The sequence below is a fragment of the Haliaeetus leucocephalus genome, unplaced genomic scaffold, assembly GCF_000737465.1.
Source record: "Haliaeetus leucocephalus isolate CR32 unplaced genomic scaffold, Haliaeetus_leucocephalus-4.0 Scaffold240, whole genome shotgun sequence".
NCBI classification, from domain to species: Eukaryota; Metazoa; Chordata; class Aves; order Accipitriformes; family Accipitridae; genus Haliaeetus; species Haliaeetus leucocephalus.
Genome location: NW_010972676.1, coordinates 6444156 through 6470841, shown reverse-complemented (window position 1 = coordinate 6470841; position 26686 = coordinate 6444156). Strand labels below are relative to the sequence as shown.

Sequence of the window (26686 nt, the reverse complement as noted above, 5' to 3'; positions counted from 1 at the left end):
GGGCGGCGGCTGAGGCTGAGGCGGCGCGGTGCAGCCGCCCGCAGCGCATCCTGGCTGAAGCGTCTCGGGGATCCTCCGGTTGTGCTCCAGGAGGCGTCCGCGGCCCTGCCGGGCGGCTCCCTCCGGTCACCGCGTCCGCTGGGCTGCGATCGGCCGCGGCGCCTTCCGCCGGCTGCCGCCCCGGGCAAACCCCTGACGGGCGGCGGAGAAAGGGCAGTTCGGCCGTCCACCGGCAGCACCCCTTCGCTCCTTGCTTATCCCGTGCCCGCGGAGCTGAGCCAGCCCTCGGGGAAAGCCCGGGCTTCAGAGCGGCAGGGGTGGCCGCATCAGGGGTGCTCCCCGGCCGCCGGCTCTTCGCAAGCCCACGGCGTGCCAGACAAAGCCGTGTATTCTCCCTGGACCCTTCAGCCTTTTGCCCGGGAAATCAGAACCATGCCTTTCCAAATCGCGGTATCCCGATTCCAATCGTGGTTGGAGTTTCCCTGCCTATTTTAGGAACCGGTTAAATCAGAAAGGAGAGGGAAGAGGTGGGAGCAGGCAAAGCAAACACTTAATGCCGTGTTTTCACTCAGTCCTTCTTCCCTGGCTCCTTAGAAATGTGGCTGAAGAACTGTTTGTTTGGCTGAAGGGGCGCTTGGGGACATGCAGCAGTTTATCTAGCCCACACTGGTGTTCGTAAGCTCTTAAGACCCATGGGTGCAAATCTCAATTTTCAGATCAGGGTTGTGTTACTCGCATGTCATAACGCAGTTGATGCAACCTCTGTATGACAAGCTGACTGATTAAAAACCGTAGCTGTTGGCAGAAGCTGTCCAGTTACTCCCTCCTGTTTTCATTATCTGTTCGGGCCAGAGTTACTCTGACAAACTTGGCAGAGGAGCTGGTAGCAAAGCTAGGCTCCGAGGCTCAGAAGCCCTCACTGTGACTGTGAGAATAACATGTCAATAAACACAATCTGTACTCAAGAAACTGCTACTGAGATGCAAATATAAGAAAATTCTTTAAATTACTTTTACCCTTTTTTTAAAAAATAGCATTTGTTATCTTGTTTGAAAACATTCAAAACAAACCCAGGTCTGCTTATTAACTAAAATTCACCTTCTTTCTTCACAGCTGATGAAGAATTTAATGAGCTTTGCTTTGAGTTTGGTTTGGAGCTTGATGAAATTGTAAGTAACATTTTTATTTGTTACTTTTTCAGTAGATGTAGTGTACTGACAGCATTTATATTTGGTAAGAGTTTGTACTGCATTATTTCCAGCATGTTCCCTGGTAAAGTGTTGGCCGATGCCCTTTATCATGTAACAAGGAAATGTCTGGCAAGGTTTGGAGGATACCATACCCCAGGTATCCTCAAAAAACAGCGTGGACAAGACTTGAAGGTCCCCTTGACCTGTACAATCTTTCAGCAGTACTGCAGCAGGCTTTTCATCCTGAAACATCCTCATGTATCTCCATACCACAGGGCAGAACACGTAACACATACCTTTAGCTTCTCATTATAAAATAATTTTGTAATAGACTGTATTAACACAGGTGGTTTGAATCTGAAAAAAAGCCCAGACATACAAAAATTACCGTCTTGGAAGTAAGAGACCCCAAGATGGCATATTCCTATACTTCTCAGAGGTCAGCAGTCTGTGCTACTTGATCTTCAGTCTCTCACCCCATTTTATTTAGCAGCTTATGCTAAATACGGCCACAGACCATGTATTGAACATACTTTACAAGATCTGTTTGGCTTTGTTTTGTATGCATTCTTCTGTGCAATATCCACAAAAATATATTTGTCCTGGACATTGTTACCTAAGTTGTAACTATTTATATTTAAAGTTTCAGTTTAGATTCTGTACTTGTGAAAATTTGGTAGCCCTTTTAACTGTATCCATGTAAGTCTTGTTCAAGTAGACCTGTTTTGGTTTTGCTTTTTAATTTGAATTAATTGATCTTTTAATGATGTTTATCAAAAGACATCTGAACATTATATGTTATGCTTCATTTCAGAACAGACTTGATAAGACAAGTCATTTGCCAATCTATTGCCAAAACTAAGGTCTCCTTTCTCTACTGGGATCTGCTAGCCTGGCGACTCTTGCTGCTGTCGTCTCTTTTTTCAGAATTCAAATTCTAACAGTGAATTTTTCTCTTGGTATACTGCATTACAATCGCTGAATCTGAGAAAGGTTTAGATTTTATGTCATTTCTGGTATTTAGTGTGTCCATTTGCTGTATAAATCCAAATTACACCGTTAAATTTTTAATTAATACAATTTTTCCTATTATATTATCTCACTATCATACTCCTGTCAATGCTAAGATATTTCAGGTTAAAAACACATTTTTGCTTAATTTCAGACATCTGAGAAAGACATTATAAGTAAAGAAAAAGGCGAAGAAAAGGCAAAAGGTGCATCTGATACTGTTCTCTATAAAATTGATGTTCCTGCCAACCGTTATGACCTTCTTTGCCTTGAAGGGTTGGTCCGAGGACTGCAGGTCTTTAAAGAAAGGTAATGCAAAGTTGTGAGATTTTTTTTGTTGTTTGTTTAAATGTGAGTCCATTTCTGGTCAATAAACAAACTTGCCACTTGCTTGGGTTTTGAGTACGATCTTATGTGTAGACCAGATTTGTCAGATGTTCCTTTGGAGAGGATCTGTTGTATATTTTTAAAAGGCTAGACTAGAATGTTACTGGGGTTTGGATCTGTTCTAAAAATTTTTCAGCTGCTGTTCCATTTGAGATATCCTCTGTAAAGAACTCCTGCAGAGGAACTTCCTTGTGATCCTCTGTAATAAATACCAAAACAAATAATTTATTTCACTTTTCTGCTATGAGTTTATCTTCTTGAGTCCTTCCTTTCTAGTTCAGTAACCTGTTTACCATCCCATAGAAAACAAGTTTTAAACAGTTAGCTAATTTACATGCCAAGAAATGTTACTAAGAAAGTTTTCTGTATGTGATTTTTGCCACATTTCTAAAGTTTCTTGCATTTGGGGAACTTTCTTTCTTTCAATTACAGACTTATTTCTGGTTTTATTCTAGGATAAATCTCCCTAGGTACGAAAAGATAATACCAGCTCAGGGTGAAGGTCAGAGGCTGATTATCACTGAAGAGGTAAAAGTGTTTACTGCACCTTTGCAAATTTATTGAGAGTTTCTGAACCAGCAAGATAGGTATCAGTACCAATTTTATAAGAGCAGTGAGACTGGAAATCTTATTTGCAGAACAAGAGCTAAAGAAATTGAAATATCTCTACTCATTGTGATTTATTTTTAGGGAAGGGGATGAGCAGGAACAATACACAAATTATTTTGGGTGAATCTAGTAGCAGATCAAATCAAAGTTTCAGATGCTCACATTGCATTGACCTTCTGGGCCATTACACAGTATATTGGAAACCTCCTTGTCTCTACCAGACCTGGAGTGGGTTTGTTTGGGTTTTTTTCCCCTTTGAGATTCTGATGTCTTCCCATGAATTTTCCTTTTGAATACTACTTTACAAAAGAGGATTTTATGAAAAAAAGTGCACATTTAATCAGTTTTAGTTTTGTATATTCTGTGTACTTGAAATTTACAATGTGTTGCTGTTGTAAATTGCAGACTGTCCAAGTCCGTCCTCATGCTGTAGCTGCAGTCCTTCGTAATATAAATTTTACCAAGGAACGTTATGATAGTTTCATTGACCTCCAAGAAAAACTACATCAAAATATTTGCAGGTTAGTGCTTAAATTTAAAGCAGTGTATAGTGTCTACATGTATGATTTTATCACATGTTAAGACTGCATATCCCTATTGCAGAGAGACATTATATTTATATTTATGCTAAGGAAAAATCTTTTGTAGCAGCTCTCAATCCTTCTCATTTCCTTGCCTGTTTCTGTCTGCTCTCAATATTTTTCAACATAAATAGCTGTTAGAGCTCCTACAACATTTGAGAAAGAAGCGTTTCACAACAGGCCCATTAGATTTGCCTTTGACTGTTGCATTGTTAACATTTGTTAAAATGTTATTTGTGAAAATAATTTTGAGGCTTCTCAAAATTGCCCTTCTTTTTCAGTAAGTTCTATGAATGCATAGGTGTATAGAGCATCATGATACACTATCTCAAAAGAACTCCAAGTATTACTAGTAAAATCATTATTTTGCCTTCTTTCTTTCTAGGAGAAGAGCATTAGTAGCAATAGGTACCCATGACTTGGACACCATCTCTGGTCCATTTACTTTTACAGCCAAAGCACCTTCTGAAATTAAATTCAAGCCCTTGAATCAATCCCAGGAGTACACAGCTTCACAAATTATGGATCTGTATAGGGTAAGTGGGATTTTTCAAACTTGTTGCATTAAATGCAGGAAAATAAATTTCCAAGGGTTAACATCTCTCATATCCTTGTTATTAAGAGTTGTTCTTACAAATAAAACACAGTTATCTTCTGTAGCTTCAGCCAGTGAACATTCCACATTTTGCTTATTCATGAGAAATGCATGGTAATATTTTATTGCCCATGAAAGATACATCATGGTGTTTTGTGGCTAAGCACAACTCTTAGAATAGTGGGTTTGATATGAACCCTTTGATTTATCAACACGAAGACTGCTTTTCATGATGTTTTTAATAATACTGTAAAAGGCTTGTATATTTATCTATCTACACTGGTAAGATACTCAGTGTACAAAGCTGAGAAAATCTTGGGGTAAATAATATCAGATTTGTTAATGTTACTTTAGTTTGGCCAAATTTCTTGGGGAAGATATTGAATTATTTACCCAACTACATGTTAGGCAAGTGTAGCTGTGTAAAAGGCTCAGCTTAAGTCTGACACTGCTCTTGGCCCAGCATCCTGATGAAACCAGGTAAATGTTAGGAAAAGATTCTCTCAGGTCTAATTTTACAGTGTGTATATGAGCCACTTTAAATGTCAGCATTTGAAAATGATGCTATTATCACCAGCATTACAATATACAGCCTTGCTGGAGCACAGATACCGGTCATAGAGATAAATAAATTCTTAAAGATCTCTGACTAAAGATGAGTAAGAGAGCTAGGAAACAAGTGATATCAGAGAGACTAAAAGTGAATGATGTTTTTGGTACAGCATATACCTATGTCATCAGAACAGATACACATTTTGAATCAAGTTTAAGCATAAATGTGTCAGTATTCAGCAATTTATAATTAAAAGTATTGTAGTGCTAATTTTTCTCACTTCTAAGGAAAGTTCCTATAAACTAAGGATGTGTGCCTGTGGGTTTGGCTATGAAAGGTCTGCTGTGATGAACAAGAGCATTATTTGGACAGCATGGCCTATGCATCTTTGAGAGAATCCTTAAAGAAATAATTTTTAACACTTCTGAAGAAAGCCAAAAATCCAGTTCTCTCATTTCAAAGTTTTCTTGCTTCTGAGAGCAAACAGCTTTTGCTAGTGAAGTACCTAGCTCTAAGCCCAATCCTTCCCCCTTTCAAAATTCTCGTTAATGTCTCAGCAAAGGATTATGGCACTATGGAAGTTCACTAGTGAGCTGATGTGAAATGTAGGTTGTGCTTTGTTTCTCCAGACTGACAGCCACCTTCGGCACTATTTACACCTAATTGAAAACAAGCCACTTTATCCTGTCATTTATGACAGCAACGGTGTTGTTCTGTCCATGCCACCAATCATCAATGGTAAGATTACTTATGACTAGTTTATACTGTCGCTGCTATTTTGTGTGTTAGTCAGATTGTCTAACAGAAACATTGATGTGTAATAAGGATTATTCTGTTTTCTTAAAATTGTTTCACTTATAATTTCATATAGTCTTCTTCCCTTCTTTCAGCTTAAATGCAGCCAAATTTTTTGCTCCCTCCCTAGGCTGCTAGTGTTCCTCTTTTCTTATCCTCACCAAGAGGATGTAAAAGTCCCACTGCAAACCTCTGCATTTAGCTTTTCATACCCTTCTAGAACTCAAGAAAAGTTCTTTGTGTCAGGAACCTTTGTTAGGAAAGCATTTTGTTTGCATACATAAATATTGTTCATCAGACATTTAGCTAAAATAAGCATGTAAGAAATTATTTGGTAAACTGGTAACTGCTGTCAGATAACAGTCTGCTTTGTACTCAATTTTATGTGGTCACAGTAGGGAACTTTTCACCTAGGTCTTAAGCCCAGTGTATTTAACAGCAGTGTGAACCAGTTCTTTTGGATCCTTTTGCCATCACACAAGTGATTCCAGAAGACTTTAATGGTTTAAGAAGAATAAATTGGTCTAGACTTTTTTGCGTTGTTTCTAACATGGGTTTCCTCTGAATGCAAAAGAAACTATGAGTGACTTTTGAGAACCATGTTTACTGAAGCCAATTAATGACATGGCAAGAATTACTTCTTTAACAAAGATATTTCAGTATACCAATATATATTTAGGTCAAGAATCAGTAACTTTCCCTACACTGACCAATAAAATTTGCAGGGTAATCTCTTTGGATGTATTTTTCCTGATTGACTTTATCCGTATCTTAGACAGCTAATCCAGATCTTAAAGGCAGCTCAAACTCTGTGGCAGGGACTGGTAAGAACAACTGTTCTAAATTGAAGGTGGTGTCAACCACTGTATCTGATTCTTCTTTGTTAGGCTTATTCCAACTTTGGAGTGTTCCATGTATAAACATTGCATATTGTTTACAGTTTATCTATTTAAAAGGTTGAGCTATATTTAATACCTGTCTCTATTATAAAAAACAGTATTTGAGAGAAGTTTCCAGGGTAAAGGTACTTTTTAAACAGATAATGAAATGTAAACATCTGTATTGGTTTTTTGGATTATCTACAAGCACTTAAGTGAAAGGTTATATTTGCTCTGAAGTGAGTCCAGAAATGCTGAATACATTCCTTCTGCAAAGAGGTACAGCACAGCATCAAAGGGAAGGGCATACAACATCCCTCAGTCTTAAGACCTTTCAGTCTAGTTGTGACCTAGTTTTTCAGGTAGGAAACTAAAACACAGAATCTGAATGACTTGCTTGGGGTCAAACAAAGGAAGCGAGAATGCCCATTTGTATCCAAGTGTGTGGTTCCCTTTGCCTCCTGTGGGGTGCCTCTGCATTAGTGAATGGTGCAATGAAAGGCGAGAAAGAGGTTGGATTTGGCACATTCCCATACAATTCTAGGACTGTGTATGTCTGTGCTGCACAGTTATCAGCAATGAAATTCATTCAAGGTATGCACTGCACATCTATACCTAACAAGCAATACGAGGCAGTTTTCTGTACAGCTGCTCTAGATTGCTTGTGGCTTACTAACAGAACCCCACTTTTGTAGGGAACCAACTACTGGGGTACTTGCATCCAGTTTGCAAGAGAAACACTTCAGGTGATGCCCCTAAGTGTATGTTCTACATTGCTTCTTCCAGATGAGAAACAGGATTGAGTGCATCAGTGACCTGCTTGAGTGCACACTTCATGACTCCCAGTACAGACACAAAGCAAGTTCATGCCTAGATGGAACCCATACTAGGACCTGAGTCACTAATGTAGACAAACTCATAGTGTATCAGCAGATGGTGTCAAGATATCTTGCTTATTCACAGAAGTAGCTATGGATATTCATCGGTCTAAATCACTTTTTAAAAACTATTTTATACATTCCTGTCCAAGGATGCTTTCTTAGGCACATCACACATCAAATCCAAATGTCTTACTAAAGCCAGGAGAGATGCTCTGGAAGTGCAGAACCACTTTGCAACCAGCAGATGGCCACTATTCTGCTAGTTTGCTTCTTCAGCTGGATACTGAGATACCTGTAGATTTGTGTCTTTCCATGTAAAGCATAACCTGGTCAGTGAGTCTCGTCTGTCTTTTTCCTCTTTTTGATTCATAAATTTAAAAATAATAAGAGCTTCTATTCTGGTAAGAATTGTGAATGTTGATGCAGTAGACAGTGGCCTTTTAAGCTGCAGAAGATGACAATGATCTTTCTGAATCACAAAAGAAGTCAGTATCAGTGTCATTGCAAGAAAAATAACAACATTTCTTAACATGTTTTTGTCTTCACATGTTTTAGGAGATCATACAAAAATAAGTGTAAACACCAGAAATGTGTTTGTTGAATGTACAGGCACAGATATTACAAAGGTAAATTAATCTTTCCTGCTTTTGATATGCTGTGATATCATTGTTTTCCCTTTGGGTGATAGGGCTCCAGTACAAAGACCTACAATAGCCAGGCATTTACTTTATGGAGCCAACCTCCCATTTCAAAAGGACAGGATAAGTTGTAGGGCTATGTGGAATTCCCTCAACACAGTTTTAGGCTTGCTCTATAGACAGTGTTGTATTTCCATTGGATTTTGGTTTTACTCTGTCTTTACATTGACACTAAGTGTTCAGTTTGTATGAGAAAGTAATTTAAGGATATTAGGGGCTTTTTTGCTGTTGAGCATTTTTTTAAAATCTGAAAGGCTTCAAAAAGAGTGAAATTCACTAAGACTGCCTATTTTGCCAGAATACTCTTTGTAAAGAATCATTTTGTCTCCTACTTAAAGTTTGGGCTGAGGGAATGAAGACAACATTTTTTTCTTCTTAGTTATCTTTTTCAAGCAGGGATGCTATGCAAATAATTGTCAAATCAAAGTCTTTCCATATGCAAATTCTGTAACTCAAAGCCAAAGCATGAAAGCCTAGCAGTTATAATTGCCTGTTCTTACATATAGGTTGTACATTCATTGATAGTTTCCCTGAAGTGTGTATCTTGACAATTAAAGAGCAAAAACACTTTTAACTTACCCTACTACACAATGACATGTTAACAACACAAATAAATTTGCACATTGGGAGTGGCTTCTAAGCAAACTAATAAATAACTGCTTCTTGCTACCGCTTGCCTTGATAGTAAAAATAAAGAGAGTGCTGTTCTGTTTACATGAAGGAAATTATACTGTGAGGCATCAAAAAACCAACCCTTGTAGATTAAGAAGTTGATCTGAATCTTATGATTATGTTCTGTTATACTAATCTCTTAAAATATTAACTGTAAAACAAAAGATTTTGCAGATGAGGTTATTTGGTAATGTATTACTAAACAGTGCACCGTCCTTCAGCCTGTACATTTTCAGTTGAACTTCAGTGAAATGACTAATTAGACTGAAGGTTGGGAAGACCCAGTTCCAACTGGTAATAAAGACCCTGTGTATCTTCAGAAAAGAGTTTAGCAAACATATACAAATGCTTCAGAACCTTGAAAACCAAAGATTTCAAGTTTTTGCATAAATGTCTCTGCAGCAGAAGAAAAACATTTTTTAAAATTAAATCTAGTGGTCTAGACTGCAAGGATTTTGGTTGTTAAGTTACTAAATAGAATAGAATGAAGAGACTATAACACAAGATTTTTTTTCCCCTTTTTTTGTTAAGATATTTTGTCTACTTCAGCACAAGTAGATGACAGATTTCAATGTGCTTATTATCTTTATTTTGTAGGCAAAAATTGTTCTTGATATTATAGTCACGATGTTTAGTGAATATTGTGAGAAGCCATTCAGGTGAGTATAAATCTCCAGTCAGAGAGACATTACATTTAGGCCATGTGTTAAAAACATTTTTACTTCTGTTTTTCTTTCTCTCTAAGTGTTGAAGCAGCAGAAGTAGTTTATCCTAATGGGAAGACCCACATCTATCCGGTAAGCATAGTGATATGATATCTCAGTATCCTTGGGGAAAGGATTTTATTTACAGAAAGTCTGGTAAGAGTGTCATTGTCTTCTTTTTCTGCAGACACAGTATACACAGGTTCTGAGGTACAGTGTAAAAGCTCAGCTTGGCACTATCTGTATATTAGTGAGTCAGGGCTTTCTCTAGCCCCACAAAAAATAATTTATGATAAGGCTAAAATACAGTCTCACTGACATAGCCCGATACTCCAAAAAGAAGGGTAGGGTTTAGAGTTACAAGTGATAACCGCTATTGTGGTGGTTTAGAGTTCACGTGATATGAACTTTTTCAGGAACAAGTAAAGATTGTAATCAAAGGTCATAATCTGTGTCTAAAGCCTTTAAAACCTACGTGTTCCAAATCAAGGAAAATGAATGCCAGGAAGAGGTCCTTCAGACTTAAACCAGTGGACAACTGAAATCAGCCTCAGCATAACTTACTTATCAGATCTGGAAGCTTTAATGCCCTTCAGTTAAAGTAACCTTGTAACGCTGGATTTTTCAGTCTTTCACTTTATAGACTCCCAACTAAATAAAGGTCTATAAGGCAGGATGTGGACTTCAAGTGCAGGTTTGCCTGCATTCAGAGTCCCAGGCAGACTTCTTTGCAGTAGTGGAGTCTTACTCTTTTGTTCTCTTAATAAGTATAAAGAAAGCAATTCTTCCTGTTTCCTGAAAGTAACTGAAGACAAACAGAGATCTGGTTGAGTTCATAAAATCAGATGTATCAAGCAAGTACAAACTGTTTAGAGGGAAAGAAACTTACTTTAATGAGGGTTTTTCTAGTGTATTTTAGCTTTTTCTTTTAGCCATGTCAGCTTTAATTAGCAGAGGAAGGACCTAGAATCTTGAAGAGAGATCCAACAAAACAGAAATCTCTGCAGTAACCAACGTAGCTCCCTAGATAAAATAGAGCAAAAAGTCCCTAAAGTTTTAGATGCTAAAGTTTTTAAGGATTTGTATATCTAAGTAAATCCATACAAAATAACTTTCTTAAATATGTTGCAAACTTTCTAAGTAAAATACCTGTAGATATTTCTGTGCCAATACAGAAACAGAAAGTTTTCTTTTCCTCCTAAAAGTCATTTGATCTGTACTAGACCATGAGATCTCATGCATGACCATTGACTGCTTTAGGGCTTTGACTTAGGATGAACTGGTGACTAGAAACTTTCAGCAACTTTGTTACTTGCATGTATCAGAAATTATCAGAAGTTTCAACAGGGATTTCATGCTGCATTCAGCCTTCTAACCAAGAACAGCTTTTGCATCACATGCTATAATACATTTTCAAGAATCCTGTTACCTTAAAATATTAAGTTTAGCCTAATGCTCCACAGTTGTCTTCTGTGGATGTCATTTCAGTATTGTAATTAGAAGAAGCTAGATTACTAAGATGTCAAAATTGAATCCTCTTAGGTAGAAATGGCAGGCATTTTGTACACTGAAAAGCTTTGTCTTTCTTTTTAGGAACTGGCTTACCGAAAAGAGAAGGTGAAACCTGAGCTCATTAACAAGAAAATAGGAATCAGGTGTGTTGCTGCAAATGAAAACATAGTTTCCATTAATAACAAAAAACGTATTAGAAAACATTGATTATTGCATTGTTTTAAAAATGTTTACATCATGTGATTTTTTTTTTTTTTTTTTTTTTTTAATTTATCAAGAATTCAGGAGTTATCTTGGGTAATTAGATCCACTCTGTAAGACTTCTGTTTTCAAGGAAAGTGAATGATTCTTTATGGCCTCACACAACCGTTATGAAATAAAGAAAAATTACCATCTCAAGAGTCAGAATCTGAGGTGGTTCTGATTGAATGCTAAGTCTATGTACAGTCCATAAAGCACTTGGAGATTCTTCAGGATATACGGCAATGCAGGGTAAACATTGATTACTTTAAAAAGCCAGTCAATATATTGCAAGATCCATAAATTACTACTCTCTTGTTTTGTTTCAGTGAAACTCCATCAAGCCTTGCAAAGCTGCTGACTAGGATGTGTTTGAAGTCACACGTCACAGGGAATGGGAACAATATAGAGATTGAAATCCCTCCTACCAGAGCGGACATTATCCATGCATGTGATATCGTCGAAGATGCAGCAATAGCTTATGGTTATAACAACATTCAGATGACTATTCCGAAAACGTACACCATAGCTAATCAAGTAAGATTGCCCCTTCAAATAAATGCTCTGTTGTCGGTAAATGACTAGTGCATGCCAGAAGGGCTTTGGGGAAAACAGAACCTAGGAATTAAATATTTTGACATGCTTTGCCTTAAGAAGTATTTACCATGGATAGGATACAAAACAGATGCTCCACTGATTTGAATAAGTCCAAGACCAGTGGTTGCTGGTACTTGAAAAAAGACAGGGTTTAAGTAGGGAGCCCATATTAAATCTCTAATTGGGAGATTCATATCCTCAGGCAAGCCTAAAGGCAGCTGGTTGATGCTTTCAAAAATTTTAAGCACACAAGCATAGTACCTCCCTAGTGAATTCACCATAATGTAACAGGCGGAATCACCTTGGGAAAGAACAGAAAAATGTTTTTAGATGGAAGTTGAAAACTTTTTTGTTTCATTTTAGCTCCCCCTCAATAAGCTCACCGAACTTCTGAGACTGGACTTGGCAGCTGCTGGATTCACTGAAGCACTGACTTTTGCCCTGGTATATTATATTGATTTCCTATTTTTCTTAGTTGCGTGTTGGAACAGTGATACAGCCAAAACTGCAGCGGATGGTCTGAGGATATGTTGTTGTATAAATGTACCAGTATTATCCGTTACTGTTTTGGCAGGTGATTGTTTGCTAGTGCTTTGGAATTATAGTATTTTGTGAGTTTGTAGCTCAGAGAAATTGAATGAGTCACTGTTAATGTGGCATATAGTTCTAAGTATAGAAGCGAAAATAGCTGCTGAAGTACTGTTTTTAGTTTAACTTGATAGGATGAAATTGTAAGACAGCAAGTCTTTCTTGAGATTTTGATCACCAGATGTGAAATTCATCATAGTTTGATAATCTGGAAAACAAACATAAAGGTTTAGTACTTTCTGGTGGATATTACTACAGTTTAGAGATTACCCTGTTTCTATTTCTCTTTTTAGTATTGTCACTTTCTCATGTTTCCATGCATTAGATACCAAGCTGATATGTAGTTATGCAGTTAGCAAAGAGTTTATTTTAAGAATACCTGTAAAAAAGTTACAATGCATGCTAAGGGGACACAAATTCCTCTGTAAATTTCACCACAGGTATTTTGGTTTGGTTTTTTTTTTTTTGCATGGAAGAACAAATAAAAAAAGAGTAATTGTTGTTCGTGGTTGCAGGTATTATTCATATTATTTGTTACAGCCATGCCAGTAGTCTTTTACCAAGAATTAGGACTGTGCAGCAGCATGTTCCACTCCAGTACTAACAGCTGGCATAATTTCTAATACTGAAATTTTGCAGCAGGGTTGTTTTGTTGAAATAAAATGTTTAGCAGGCCATCTTTGTGATGGCCACTTGTTCATACCCCTTTGCCATAGTTGTGAACTGGATCAGAGAACCTGATCTACTACTATTAAAAAAAAAAAGTTAAGTACACCCTTGTGCCCTCCAAATGTATGTGGTAACTGTCCATACGTGGAGACTGGCATAGTCAGCTACTGAAAATACACTATACATTTTAGAAAATCCTTTCTGTTGCAAGATCTGCTTAAAGCCTTTGCCTTAAAGTGCAATTTATGGGCATTTTAGCATATGGGGAGCTACCACCACATATTCTATTAAAACCTCTGCGGAATTTCTCAACCTTTTCCTGAACTTAAAACTTGCTAGATGGCCAGAAATATACATCCCTGAACGTACACAACCTTTTAAGAGGTAGCTATCTGATCACAGATCATTTTTTGATAACTTACTCAAAGATTTTAAGATACAGTGATGCAGGCTCCTAAAACACTTACACGCATTTGGAAAGTTCAAGTATTGCAACCAAAATTAGTAATCCATATGGATTGAATAAAATTTTAACACCTTCAGATTTCATGGAGCTTCAAAAGCAAAATTTGGACTAATTCTAAAGCCTGAAAAATATATTCCAGCTTTAATATTTTGTTATTAACTCAATTAAGTAACCAGGACAATAACTAGTATTACTTCCTGCCTCGCTAGTATTTGACAAAGATACTCAGACTGCCTGTGGTAGTACCATGTTGGGGAAATAATATGTATTACATGGTCAAGCTTTTATAGATTTTCCTTATTCATTAACAAATATAATTCAATTTTTTCAGCACTGAATAGGTAATATGCTTAAAAACATTGAATATATTACATCACTACAACTGAGGACCCTTATGAACTGCAACAGCAGAATTTTGTTAGATCATGCAGTATATCATGGTATCACATTACATATTTGTATTTCTGCTGTGGCATGATGAAACCCACAGTCTGCTGTGTCACCAACACGGTATCAAAAGACCAATGTGAGGCCTATGACTGTGAAAAATACCATTTAGGCTACAAGATTCCGTAGCCTAGTGTTACAGGACAAACACTGCTTATGTATTTGTGCATACAATCTGTTTCTTGGTTTGAGCCCCAGATTATACTTTTACACAATAACATTCCTTTCTATGAGGAGCTCCAATGTAGCCAAAATGATTTAGTTAAATCACAGTAACATACCATAGTTTAACTGTTAAACTGTGTTTAACTGTTTTAACACAGTTTTCTCCTCCTAAGGTCAGCATTCATTTAAGATTTTTTTTTTATTATTCAATAATCCACTTTTTCAGATGGTATCATCTACTCATTTTCCTCACATTTGGTCTATCAACACACTTTTTGGAGTGCTGCCAACGCAAAGGGAACACCTCTGGAAGACTGCAGTACACTAGCAAATCCTCAAATACATGCCCAGTCTGCTATTGGTTTCTTTAATACATTAATAAAGCTATAAATTCTGGAAATCTGTAGTGTGGATCTTATCAGTAGCATCTGTTGCTGTATGTGCACAGACATCATCTGAGCCTGATAAAGTGCATGTGTATTGCTTTACTGACCAGCTTAAAAATACACCTTGAGAATAAGGGCTTTAAAAATACTCCAACTCAAAAAAAATGAAAACAACAATGAACTATGAGAATCTTATGCAGCTGTGAAAATTGAAGGCTTGGCCATACGACCTGTTTTTCATAGACAGTACTTTACTTTCTCTAAGTAGCCCCTAAGGGATTGTTTTCTTCGTGAGAAAGCTTGGGTACCAGTCCCTTTACAAGTGCTATTTTCAGAATAAAATACTTTACCCACTGCAAGTCAGGGGGCAGAATGTGAGCCTCTGTTTTTAAAACAGATGACAGCAATCCATGACAGAAGCCTAAACAAACATTTGCTTTTTTTTAACTAGCTTTATTTTTGTTAGTAATTAACATTTGTAGATAAACCAGTTTGCCTACTTAGTCTTAAGACTGGGGCTTAGTTTTTATTATGAGTAGGTGTTGCACATGAGAGCATAATATTATAGGGCCTTGGAGCAAGTGCTACAATTGCATTGTTCATTCTTGATATAAAATTTTATCATTGGCTTACTGTCTTTTAACTACTTGACCTTGCTAGTTTTTTGTCTCTTCTTCTCAGTGTTCTCAAGAAGACATTGCAGATAAACTTGGCATGGATATCTCTGCAACAAAAGCAGTGCGCATAGCAAACCCCAAAACTGCAGAATTTCAGGTGAGATAATTCTGGTCAAATTTTGAGAGCAACATTGTCACAGATTCTGTATTTAAAGAGGAGAGAAAGGAACCAACAGGAAATTAAATTTATAAAATATAGAGCTACTTTTCCTGCGTTGAAGAGGATGTGCAGATTTATGTGCTAAACTTGGTAGTCTTCTGTTACTCCTTCACTGAGAAATACCTTTTTCAGTGTGAAATACTACTAGCTTTTCAATAGCGTAAAATACCATGCTCTGTGTGACAGCAAGTGGCAAAATTGAGCTGTCTTATTATAGAAAATCCCAGGTGATTGATCAACTCCTGCATTTAGAAAAGCCATTCAATATAAGTGGAACTACTAGACCTGGCAATCTCTAAACTTTGTGAGCTCTGGATATGTTTTTTAAAAAATTATTAACTATTATTACTCTTCCTTTTTTTTAAAAAAAAATCTGTTTTGCTCTTTAAGTATTTTAATACCCATTTCTAGCTCATTTCATCTTTGCTAGAGCAGAGAGTGAGAGCTCAAGTACAGTATTGTCAGCAGTTCTGAAAATACCTGAAAGTGTACCCATAGTTTTTGCATTTCTTTTAGAGAGTGTTTTTTTAAAAAGATGCTTTCATTACTTTACAGGGAAGGTAAATTTAGAGGCTTTTTTGTTTCTAACCTAAGAAATACAAAGGTAAACACGCTTTAGAAAGGTTTAGAAAAGTTTCACCAGTTTGTGGGTATTAGTGTTTTGTGATTTGTTGGGTTTTTTCCCCTCAAGATCTTCTTCAGTAAGTCTGATTTCTCTGAGCATCTAAAATACCTTTCTGGATCTTATCTCTAATGCTGAAAACAGTCTTCTGCTGCTTTGAGATTGAAGAACAGAATTTTGGGTTACCTTCATGTATTTTCTGTTCTATTTGGTACCATAAATAAGCAGTCATGCAAGACACTGTTGTAATCTGTTTAGGCTATTATCACCTGGCATGGTGATTACAACTGAGCAATACAGAATGTACCACAAACAAACAATACTGAGTGTGAACAAAACGAGAAAAAGTGGCAGCCCCTCCAGCCAGGTACAATTTCAGATTCCTGTTCTTCAAAGACTGCAGGCCTTTGCAGTAGCAATGCTGCTAAGCTGTTACATTATTGGCTGAACATTCCTTGTGGCAAAAATAGCCTCAGTCTTTCAAAATCTGTAGGCCTCCCTGAAAATTGGGAAGGATTACTCTTTGTGATGCACTATAAACTTTGAGCTTTAGATGTTAACTGTGACAGCATTCTCAGGATGGCTTTTTCCCCATCCCCTATTCTCTGCTAGAAGACAAGGGCAGGATGATGCCAGGGACCCTATTCCAGCTGAGTGTGCAGCTGGAACTCTTTATTGGTTAGGAAAAGGTAAATAGACAGAAATGCTGCATGACCAATGATAAGAAGTAACTGTGGCTGAGCACATGGTAACTTTTTACCTGCAGTCAAGCTCCATCCCTTTTCCATTAGATTAACTGAATCAGACTCTTCCAGTTAGAAAAAAAAAATTTAAAATGGTGCGCTTCTAAGGAGGTATTTGAAGGGAGAACACAGGAAATATATGTGAATGTATCTGTAAGAACAGTAATATGATTGCCTCTTGCTTGGTTCTTTGCATACGTTTTCTGTGTATTTCATGTTGTCCACAACTGCAATCTGAATGTTTATGTTTCTGTTACTTATGTTCTGCCTATATCATTGGCTGATGTCAGGAGGTATCAAGATAATATTTCAGATAGCACTTAATATTTCCAAAATAACACTTAATACCTTTTGCATAAGTGAGATTAAATTTATGGGAATTTTTTTGCACTTCTTTCTATATTATTTTTCTACCCTGCACTGTAGCTCAAGCATCTGTGAAATGATACCTATTCTTAAGCTCACATATACGCTCTTTCAGAAAATGCAGTATAAAGAACATGCAGAGAATGTACATTTTCAAGTTTAATAATTCTAAAGCAAAGATGCATAAACAGAAGAGATAAGTGCAGTATTTACACCTGACTCTTTTAAACTCTTGTTACAAATGAGCAAAACAAAAAATAAAGAAACCTAACGTTATCTATTTTGGAAGGTATTTCACTTGCAGCATCCATGTTTGTCCTGCAGGTGGCACGTACAACCCTCCTTCCCGGGCTACTGAAAACTATTGCTGCTAACCGAAAGATGCCCTTGCCTCTCAAACTCTTTGAGATTTCTGACATTGTAGTAAAAGATCCTAATACAGGTAAGAGAAGGTTCCTCAAAATCTTTGATAATGGAAATATGTTTACATACAAAATGGTAATAGTAAGTAAATCTGTATTTCTTTAAAAACATAATAGTCATTACTTACTACATAGGTTTATTTATGTGTATAGCACAAGAGTTAAGAGACTGGCATAACAGGCTACATTTTAGAGTGGCTAGAGATATGGTTCCGTTTTAAATGCTCTCACAAAAGTGCAAGTAGGTACATTGCAAATATTTTTAGGCACCTAAATATCCCTTAAAATCTGTTAAGAATACTGCAAGACTGCAAGGATAAATGCAAGACAATTTTGCACCAAGAAACCCTGCTCTAAATTGCTTATGTTGATGCACCCCTTTTTACTTGCTCTTAATGTAGTGCTCCTTTGTATTCTTATCAGGGGTGTAACTCATGAGAGAAACTACCTGCTGGTAATGTTATCAAGTGGCACAAACCTTGGAAAGTAGTAAATATCGAAGGCATGCTGCTATTACAGTACTAGAGCCTGCTTAAACTGCTGCAGTCTCAAAGATGTGCAGTGCTGTGCCAACTGAAAAGCAGTACGTCTTGAGCCTGGGAATAGCAGGTTGTATTTGCAGACAGATTCTATTCTGGACAGCTGTAATTCAGAGGAAAATTTTGGGGTCAGTGTGTCTCAACATGAATCCGTTTTCCATCTTTCCATCTTCTTTAAACAGGATTGCTTGTATTTGTTCTCCAAAATTATCTTCTGGAAAACTGACAACCAATATGAAGAAATAGATTGGTAGCACAGATACAGGGTAAAGAATGGAGCACGTCTGTGTATAAAAATGTATACTTAAATAAAAAGCTCAACAGTATAAAATTTCCTCTCTCATCTATAAAAGATTTTCCTTATCTTTCCACTTCATCCAACTATGCTAAGAAAGCATGGCTGCCTTTGAATTGTTCTGTGACCTTAATTGTATTACATGAAACAGCCAAAGCAGCTAGTTCACTTTTCAAAAGCTTCAGTGAAATCCTTCCTGTGTTTCGGGACCTCTTTGCACTGATTTCACTTTACAGGATCAAAATTTCAAATTATCTTTTTTATCTAGAAAAATGTATCAAAGTAAAATGAACTGTAAAAATGGATTTTTAAATGTTAATTTTTTTTTTTAAATTTACTGATTAATTTATTTCTATATGGTGTATTAGGGGAAAAGGAGCGCACAAGCTACAGCTTTTGGGAAAAGTGCACGTACACTGAGTTACAACTCTGAATGAAGTTTTGCCTCAGTGAAAAAGGCTGACATTACTTTAAATTCAGCAGCAGAAATGGTTCTGTTGTTTCATTATCTGGTTTCAGATTTTAGTGGTTGTGTTTAAAGGTATCTGGGATCTGCAAAACAAAGGTTTATATAAAGCATAAACAAAATGGCAAGTAAATTGCTTTGGTGGTGAATTTAATTTGTAGATTACTTTTTAAAAAAAAAAAAAAAAAGCCTTGCCAAGCAAAATAAGCCATTTTAGCAAACCATGTAGACTTTTTTTTATTAAATACAGACAGTTTGGTGGTGCAGCTCATTCCTTGTTGGGCATGCAGTTAGCTAGAATGCAAAAAACATGGTACAGATGGCAGAATAGCATCAGCATTCTTCAGAACCAAGAGTGGGGCTATTTATCTTGGACTAAGGAGTGTGTTTATTCTGATTTATAAAATTTGCAAGTTAAATTGTTACTTTTATTTTGTGTGTGTTAACTGTAGCTCTTGAAAGCTTTCATTTATGTGGATGGCTGCTTAACAGTTTTATAAAGACTGATTTTGTAGTGTACTTCATTTTGATGGTAATCATTGCAATAGATGAAATAATGATGAATAAAGACTTCTGAGGCAGCAGGTTTGTGCCCTATGCTCTTGGGCAGCCCTCTCATGGGTTGAGCACTTGCAGGCTGTAAACAGTATCTGAAATTGTTTTTAATGTTGTGTTTAGTACAACTACTGTCTTTCCCAAATTTACTTTCAAAATTAAACTTGCCTGATAAACAGTTTGAAAGGGGCGGCGAGAAAGAAATAACTGGTAACTCTGCAGCCACTGAAAAATGTGGGGTTGTCCTCTCACATATGGAATGAGATTTCCTGCAGAACGCCTATGTCATCAGACTGACTAATTTAATTTTATTATTTCATGATTTTGGCATGCAGGATTTCCAATTAATAATTTAAAAAGTATGGGTCAAAGAGTACTGACATTAACTGTATTTGAAATGGCATCTTGTAGTCATTCATGTGTGAATGAACCTAGCTCTTTCAAACACACTGGTTTTTAATAAAATACCTTCTTACACAGAACTCATGCTTACCAAGGTGAACTGAACATATTTTTCTTCAGACATATCTGGCAGAAAGGTTTGATGTACTAAATTAGCAAAACATGTGCCAGATTTAATACAAATAAATGGAACCAAATCTGAGCAGAAAAGTTTCTTCTCAAGGCAGGAGGAAATGTGCTTATTTTGAATATGTTACACAGCATCTGTGTGGTTAACTTGTAATACTAGATAGTCACTTCTGGTAGGATAGTTACATTAGTTCAGCATATAAATCATCACTTTATACCACCAGTACTAATGAAGAATACCCTTTCTCTCCCTTACCACAACAAAATAAATTAATCCATTAGAAAATCACCTCTGACCAGTTATCTTGGAGAATCTGGCAAACATGGTAGCACACATTTCGGCACAATGTACACATTTGTGAGTAGAGCTGCTGCCATATTTTGAAGCATTTTCCCAAACTGTCTGGAAGTGGTGGTTATATGCAGAAAATAGTTCTGGATTTTTGTGAGGCTAAGATACAAGTTTAAATGAGCAGGTGCCCCCTTTCAGTTCACCAAGTCATTTTTCTGAAGCATCTCTAATCTGGAAGAGGGCAGCATACAACACTGCTTTATCTTCCTCTGCACTCTTTTGGCTCACATATTCCTAACCAGCTGCCCATCCTTTGGATTGTTTTTCAGCAGCATCCCCAGGAAGTGCTTTGAAGTCTCAGAAATATATATGTGTGTGTATATATATATAATCTAGGTTGACATATTTGGCAGGCTCATTTAAAAAATAGAAATGTTTCATGGCATGACACAAGAGATCTCTTAAGTGAGTTATAAAGAACTGAAGCATTTCTAACATCCACCAGCTTTTGCCTACAGTTCCTAATACTTTCTTTTTTTCTTCCTGTTGCCTATAGTGAATTAACTTCTTGTGTTGTAATACAACTTTGTAAAGAAGTAACTTTTATAACACAGGTTTTTTGAATGCTTGAAAATGCATCCTTTCCTTTACCGAGGATTTCTACAGTTGAGAACACTAGGTATAAAAATTGTTTTGTATGTTTATTTCTCATGATTTAGTTAAGAATAGTGATCTGAAGACACCATTGATTATCTGAATAATAATGAAATTAAAATTTGGATAGTTGTCACAAATTCTGCTAGCATAATGACTCACAGAAAAAAAAGGAAATCATTCTACTGAATGTCTAGCCCAAAGAACGTGCTGTCTTAGGGAAGGGAAAAACATTTTCTTCTTTTCTGTTGCTCAATAGAACACGAAAATAAGTTATCCACCATTCGTGACTGTATTACTGATTAGTATCTTAGTAGAGCTGGGAAGCAGAGATAGATATGATGGGACTGAACAGCCAGCATGCGCAGACCAGAAATCAGATGTTGGATTTATTGCTATTTTCTCCGTAGCCTTTACTTTTCTGTGTTGCCATTTTAACTTCAGGATTGGATTCTCCAGCATTAATTAACTCTGCAAATTATTACAATGACAGGAAAAAGATCCTGAGTGACAAATGCAGACTTACTGCCACAGTAAGTTCAGCTTTCAGTGACTGATGAAAGAACTTACAGCTGTATTGCCAAGTTGCTGCCCTAGAAGTTTTGAATGACTCTTGGCTCAAAAAGGCTGTGCTCTCATCTTTTGTGTAGGCTCTTGCTCCTGCATTTTGCAGTCCTTTTTAATCCATGCATTTCTAGTCACTTGGTAAATTTTTTCCCGTTTAGTTTTTGACAGATATTTTATTACTAAATGGTTAGTTGGAGCAAATAAACAAGATGTAAATTTAATTCGAAATAATCTCTAATTTCTTATGGTAGATATTAACAGTTCAGGGAACACTCAATGAGTGCTGAAGTTTCTGCTTGTATTGAAGCTCACTGTACATCAAGCACAAAGATCAGCTATGGCAGGTCAGACCAAAGGCTCATTTAGCCCAATAACCTGTCTGTAACACTAGCTAAAAGTGGTTGACAAGGGAAAAGCACAAGACCGGGTACACATATATAATACTTTCAGAGTGCTCCCTTGTTCTCCGGCCACGAGCAGCTCAGGGATTTCCCAACTCAAACATGGTACTTTGTCTGTAGTAAGAAGTAATAAATTTATCTCCTCTGAACTTCCTCTGTGTCCTCAGAGCCACGTAAACTTCTAGCATTCACAAAATCCTGTGGTGAAGAAGTTTCACTACTTAACTCCATGCTGCCTGAAGAACCCACTCCTTTTCTTGTTTTGAGCTTAGCTCCTGTTATTTTGATGTCCCTTATTTCTTGTATTGAATGCAGCAGCAAACAATTGATGCCTGTAGAAAAGAACTGTCTCTTGAGGTCTGAGGTGCTCAGTTCTGATACTTATATCCAGAACTATGTCAAAGTATGGTTCAGACCACAGGTGCAGCTGTAACTGCCATGAAGTCACTAACCATATAGGGACCTTTAACCGCACTTTCTATGAGCAGTATGCAGTGCAGTGCCTTTTTTCCTGGGAACACTAAGTCCAGCTGAGATGTTTCATGACCAGAGGTCCCGACATGCTCAGCATGAACATAGGTTGACTGTGTAAAGAACCCAGTTCACCCTGGCATATACCTGATTTCATGTGCCTTTCTTTTGGGTAGTTTCTGGAAAGAAATATGAAATCCCTATGCATACAACTATGTCACATGGTGCTGCCCTACCTTAACCTGCAGACCAGACAGATTTGCTCTATTTACTCATTCCTTCTTCATTCCTTGATGACCACTGAAGAAGTTCTTACTCCCTCTTTCACCTCAAACATTACAAGTATTTATAGGTTAGAAGGATTTTTGTTTGTGGTTTTTTGTATTAAAGGGAATGCAATTGCTGTCAGTAAATACATTTCCTCCCTATATCTAATCACAGTTAAGTGGAAGAGAAAGATGAGAATGTCCATCTAGACATGAGCAACTAGGAGACTACAGAAGCCAGAGGACTCTCTAGAAAGGGAAGAAATCTATGCGTGAAAATCTGGCTGTAACTTGTTGCACTATGTGTCAATATTACGAAGAAGTGCAGTACAGAAGGAGATCAGCTGATGACTCACAGTCCATGCTATATGCATGTAAGCTGTCCTTTTGACTAGCTCTAGTCTGATGATGTATGCTGAATGCCCTTGAATGGTTGAAGCTATTCCGGTGCCCTTCTGGAACACCTGTATTGACAATTGCAGGTGAAAGGAGTCTGGTTTATATGCTGCAGGGTTGCTTTACAGTGTGAACAGGAGCACAGTAAGTAGGGATGATCAGGAGATTTCCTTCAGAAGTGCAGGTCTGGTCCAAACTGAAATGCAATGTATATACTTAACATGCTGGCAAAGCATGTGAATGTTTAAAAGAAGAGGACAGTCACATAAAGAGTCCTTCCCTGGTTTCAGCAAACTTTGCCCTTGTATACGCCAACCTTGCTGAACACATGCTTGCACTTTAACCTTGAGAAGGTAAAGACCTGAAGGCAATAAACGAGTACTGCATTAATCAGTATTTTGAATGTCACTGCTACTAATTGGCAGCTGCGACAATAGACTTGTTACTCTATTCCTAGATTGTTCCTCTCAAAAAGTGAAAATGTTGAAACCCATAATTGGTAAAGCTTTGAAGTAGGCCACAGTAGTCCTAGAGAGTGCAATGGTGTAGCCTACAGGTACAAGTATAACAACATGCTACCACATACTCATTTTTAAAGTTTAAAAAAGAAAAACATATTTTGATTAAATCAATAATGTAAGAAAACTTACAGCAGGGAGAAGGCAGGGTTTTGACTTAAGGAACTGTCCAAAGTGGGAGACACTTGCGTCACAGTCTTGAGTTTGTGCAATGTAGCACGTTTTTCGTAGTCACTTGGTTGTGGGGATGTCCAAGATGATCATGAAAAGCATCAGTTGTGATTTGGAAACCTGGGTGAATTTAGATTTTTCATAGATCATCATGCTAATGTTATTACTCATTTCAAGTTGTGGGCTAGTTGTTTTGTACTGGTAGTTATTCTGCAGCTGAGTTCTATAAATATTTAGCTTTCCCACCAGCATCACAAGTTTCTTGATGCTTACTGTGTATTTACATTTTGGCTAGTCTGTTTTTAATTTCTTTAACACGTATGCTTGGTACCTGTCACTGTGTAGAAGATGCTTGTATGTAACAACCCTGTTTCCTGCCCAAGGCACAGGGCCTTCTTTCTTTACATTTCTTTCTTTACATTTCTGACTGTGAGAGTCCAGTGGGTTAAAGAAATCCCATTGTTTCCTCAGATTATATGGCAGGTGTGTCAGAGAAGCCATTTTGCATACTCTTTTCTCCTTTCAGCCACAAGTGCCTCGTCGTACAGCAGCAGCAAACTGCTACAAAAGGCAAGGTTGAAAGTGTGATAAAGTTTCCCAGATAACATAATTGTTTCCTTCTTCTTCAGATGTAGGTGCAAGAAACTACAGGCATTTCTGTGCAGTTTATTACAATAAGAGCCCAGGGTTTGAGATTATCCATGGTTTGCTGGACAGGGTCATGCAGCTTCTTGAAGTACCACCAAATGAAGAGAATGGCTACACAATCAAGGCAACTGAAGGTAAGGAAGACAGAGCTGCAGCATACAGCAGAGGTTGTTCTGGAGCTCAAATGTTCTCCTACAATCTGAGGTGAATTTTTGGTTGTTCTCAGCAGTAGGCACTAAGGATTAATATTATTATATATGCTATCATACTGCGGTATGATGAAATGACAATGAAAAGGCATTAACTGCATTCACTGATTGTAAAATGGGATTGCTGTCCTTCTGTGAGCTATTCTGAGTAGTTTTACATAAATTGTGAGTTGACAGCTTTTTAAGGAGACTTACAGTAAAGCATATGCCATGAGCTTCATGGACTGTTCATAATGAATTAATCTGCTGATTGCAAGGGTAAGTCGGAATTGACTGAATTGATGAGTATGCCAGGTATCCACTGTATTCTCTTTGGCCAACAGTGCCTGGAAAAGACAACTTCTTACACCTGATCTTTTAGTTTATAGCTTTATCTACAGCTTTTATTCATATGTACCTTTTATTTACATATTCATAGGAAGATGTATATGCCTTATATATCTTTTATTCAAAGACCTGCTGTCTTTGATACTGAACCTGCTGCTTAGACAAGTAGTTGTATAACAGCCCTCTTCCTTCTCCTTACAGGGTGAGCTGCACATGAATTAAAAATAACATCCTTAAGTGCAAAATCTCCTCTGAGTATGTGCATATTCATGTAAGAGAGAAAGCAAGCAAGTTGACCCCATTACTTCATTGAGAGAGCATAGGTTGATGAAAGAGAGCAAGCATCAGCATCCAATCTATTATGCTACCTAAAATAACAGTGTAGTAAATACAGTATAGAAAAGTAAGACTGCAGGGATAGCAGCTATGTTTTACTTATATGTCATGCATTGGTGTTCAGAGATATGAGACACTGACTCAAATTGACTCAGCTTGAAGAAGTGCCTCCATTCTGCACTTACTGGAACAAGTGGCACTGACAGAGAGTCCCTGACAGCCTGACCGAGCTTGCCTATTCACAGAACTTTAGTGAAAAATTGCTAGATGTCTCCCTGTTTTGCAGTGCCCTGCCAAGATGCCAAACACAACAGTTCAGCTAAGTGGTCTCCTAGCACTTTAATGCACGTTTGTGTCATATATATTGACGCTTTTTTTTCCTCCTGTTGACAAAGTACTATTTTGCTCAGTATTATTTAGGCAGACTTTCAAAAGGTTTATTAGAATACTGTTAATAGGATGGCCAGGTTGACCAGAGGAATTCTGCCAAGCACAGAACAAGTAATAGCAAAGCTTCTTATTTGGAAGGGGGGTGCAATGGGGGGGTTGGAAAAGCCTCTGGCAGTTGGGTACTCAGCTGTCATTGAAGTCAAACCAAACTGTTAAATTCCTTTTCAAAATTCTTCTGTAGCTCATTTTTGAATAGACATATCAAGAATTTGCTTTAGTAGTGACAATATTTGAAAGTCTTTTCTATCTTGTATGGTAGCATTTCAATGATGTATGGCTGGCTTCAAGAAACTGGAAAAAAGACCTCAAAAAATAATCCAAACACAGTGAAGAAGTTATTTCTAGATACTAGTACTGTTTAGTATTCCTGATGCTGTGGGATTTGTAATGCCCATTCAAAATCCCTACATTCCCATGACGTTACTCCACAATGCATTTAGTGTAAAGGACAGATTATGCCTTGTCATATGCAATATATTACAAGCAGTTTGTGGCTTTTGGCTGTAGACAAAGAAAAAAGTACCTACTACTTTCTGTTTCACTAGTGATTCAGAAACTCTCCTGGGATGGCATGTAGACTGCTTGCAGTTCTCTCGACATTGGAATTTAACCTTGGTAACAATGCAGATGGCTGATACTCTAGTACCATAGTGAATGCATTGTCACTGCACCAACTTACTTAAAAGACCTTCACTTCAGACAGAGATGGTTGGAAGTCAAAGTAGTTTGGGGGATTTTGTTTGGTTTTAGTTTTTTGTTGTTCTGTTGGGTTTTTTTAAACTTGCTTTGTAATCTGTTAGTTAAGCTTGTGTGAGAGAGAAAGTGTCAGCAGATGATGGAGTAAGGTCAATTGCTGAGTGAAAAAAAAAAATATCCTGTAACATCTTAAGAGACTGCAGGATCCTGAAATAATTCAGACGAACAGTGCAAGTTACTTCAGAGGTTTTAAATCAGGACATTACCCACGGCATGGATTTTTA

The 26686-nt window shown here is 37.3% G+C and overlaps 1 protein-coding gene across 1 annotated transcript in view; it reads left to right on the top strand.

The window, feature by feature from the left end:
* The window catches only part of FARSB (phenylalanyl-tRNA synthetase, beta subunit), a 41724-nt gene that overhangs the window by 888 nt on the left and 14150 nt on the right, over nt 1–26686 (top strand). Inside the window, exons 2-18 of the mRNA XM_010568415.1 lie at nt 91–450; nt 853–883; nt 1114–1169; nt 2356–2510; nt 3044–3116; nt 3603–3718; nt 4164–4314; nt 5556–5664; nt 8036–8106; nt 9448–9509; nt 9596–9647; nt 11148–11209; nt 11636–11843; nt 12267–12347; nt 15306–15398; nt 17517–17634; nt 24366–24518. Of these exons, the coding sequence (XP_010566717.1) occupies nt 91–450; nt 853–883; nt 1114–1169; nt 2356–2510; nt 3044–3116; nt 3603–3718; nt 4164–4314; nt 5556–5664; nt 8036–8106; nt 9448–9509; nt 9596–9647; nt 11148–11209; nt 11636–11843; nt 12267–12347; nt 15306–15398; nt 17517–17634; nt 24366–24518 (1951 nt within the window). The remainder of the gene's footprint in view (nt 1–90; nt 451–852; nt 884–1113; nt 1170–2355; nt 2511–3043; nt 3117–3602; nt 3719–4163; nt 4315–5555; nt 5665–8035; nt 8107–9447; nt 9510–9595; nt 9648–11147; nt 11210–11635; nt 11844–12266; nt 12348–15305; nt 15399–17516; nt 17635–24365; nt 24519–26686) is intronic.